General features: G+C 57.5%; 1 protein-coding gene across 1 annotated transcript in view; it reads left to right on the forward strand.

The window, feature by feature from the left end:
• LOC113215105 (uncharacterized) overlaps positions 1-337 on the forward strand; it is a gene marked incomplete at its 3' end in the record, with an annotated part of 11,877 nt that extends 11,540 nt beyond the window's left edge. Inside the window, exon 5 of the mRNA XM_052272492.1 lies at positions 307-337. Coding sequence (XP_052128452.1) covers positions 307-337 — 31 coding nt within the window. The remainder of the gene's footprint in view (positions 1-306) is intronic.
• Between the last annotated feature and the right edge of the window lie 2 nt (positions 338-339).

Below are 339 nucleotides of genomic sequence, written 5' to 3' on the forward strand. Positions count from 1 at the left end.
CCGACCGCTGCGCGCTTCATGCGACCCACAAGAATGTGCCCGCCCCTCGGCCGCCCATACTGCGTAGGAAAGAATGTCTGCAGCTTTATCAAAAGTTTAAAGGGGCGGCTGAGCTCGGGCGGCGTGTGGCGGGGTGGTGGTCGCGGGGACTCGAGTTTGTAGGGGGGTTATATTTCAGTGTTCCACAACCTCGCACTGCGGGCGGGCGGGGCATGAGGACCAGCCGCTTGTCATATTTAACACCAAATGAAGGGCTTTCTCGCTGGAAACCATTGCTGAGTTGTGTTTTGATTTCGTGTGTTTCAGGTATGGAGATTCCGCCCGTGCCTTCCCTGCTGC

The sequence above is a fragment of the Frankliniella occidentalis genome, unplaced genomic scaffold (assembly GCF_000697945.3).
Source record: "Frankliniella occidentalis isolate FOCC.00 unplaced genomic scaffold, Focc_3.1 Scaffold208, whole genome shotgun sequence".
Taxonomy (NCBI): Eukaryota; Metazoa; Arthropoda; class Insecta; order Thysanoptera; family Thripidae; genus Frankliniella; species Frankliniella occidentalis.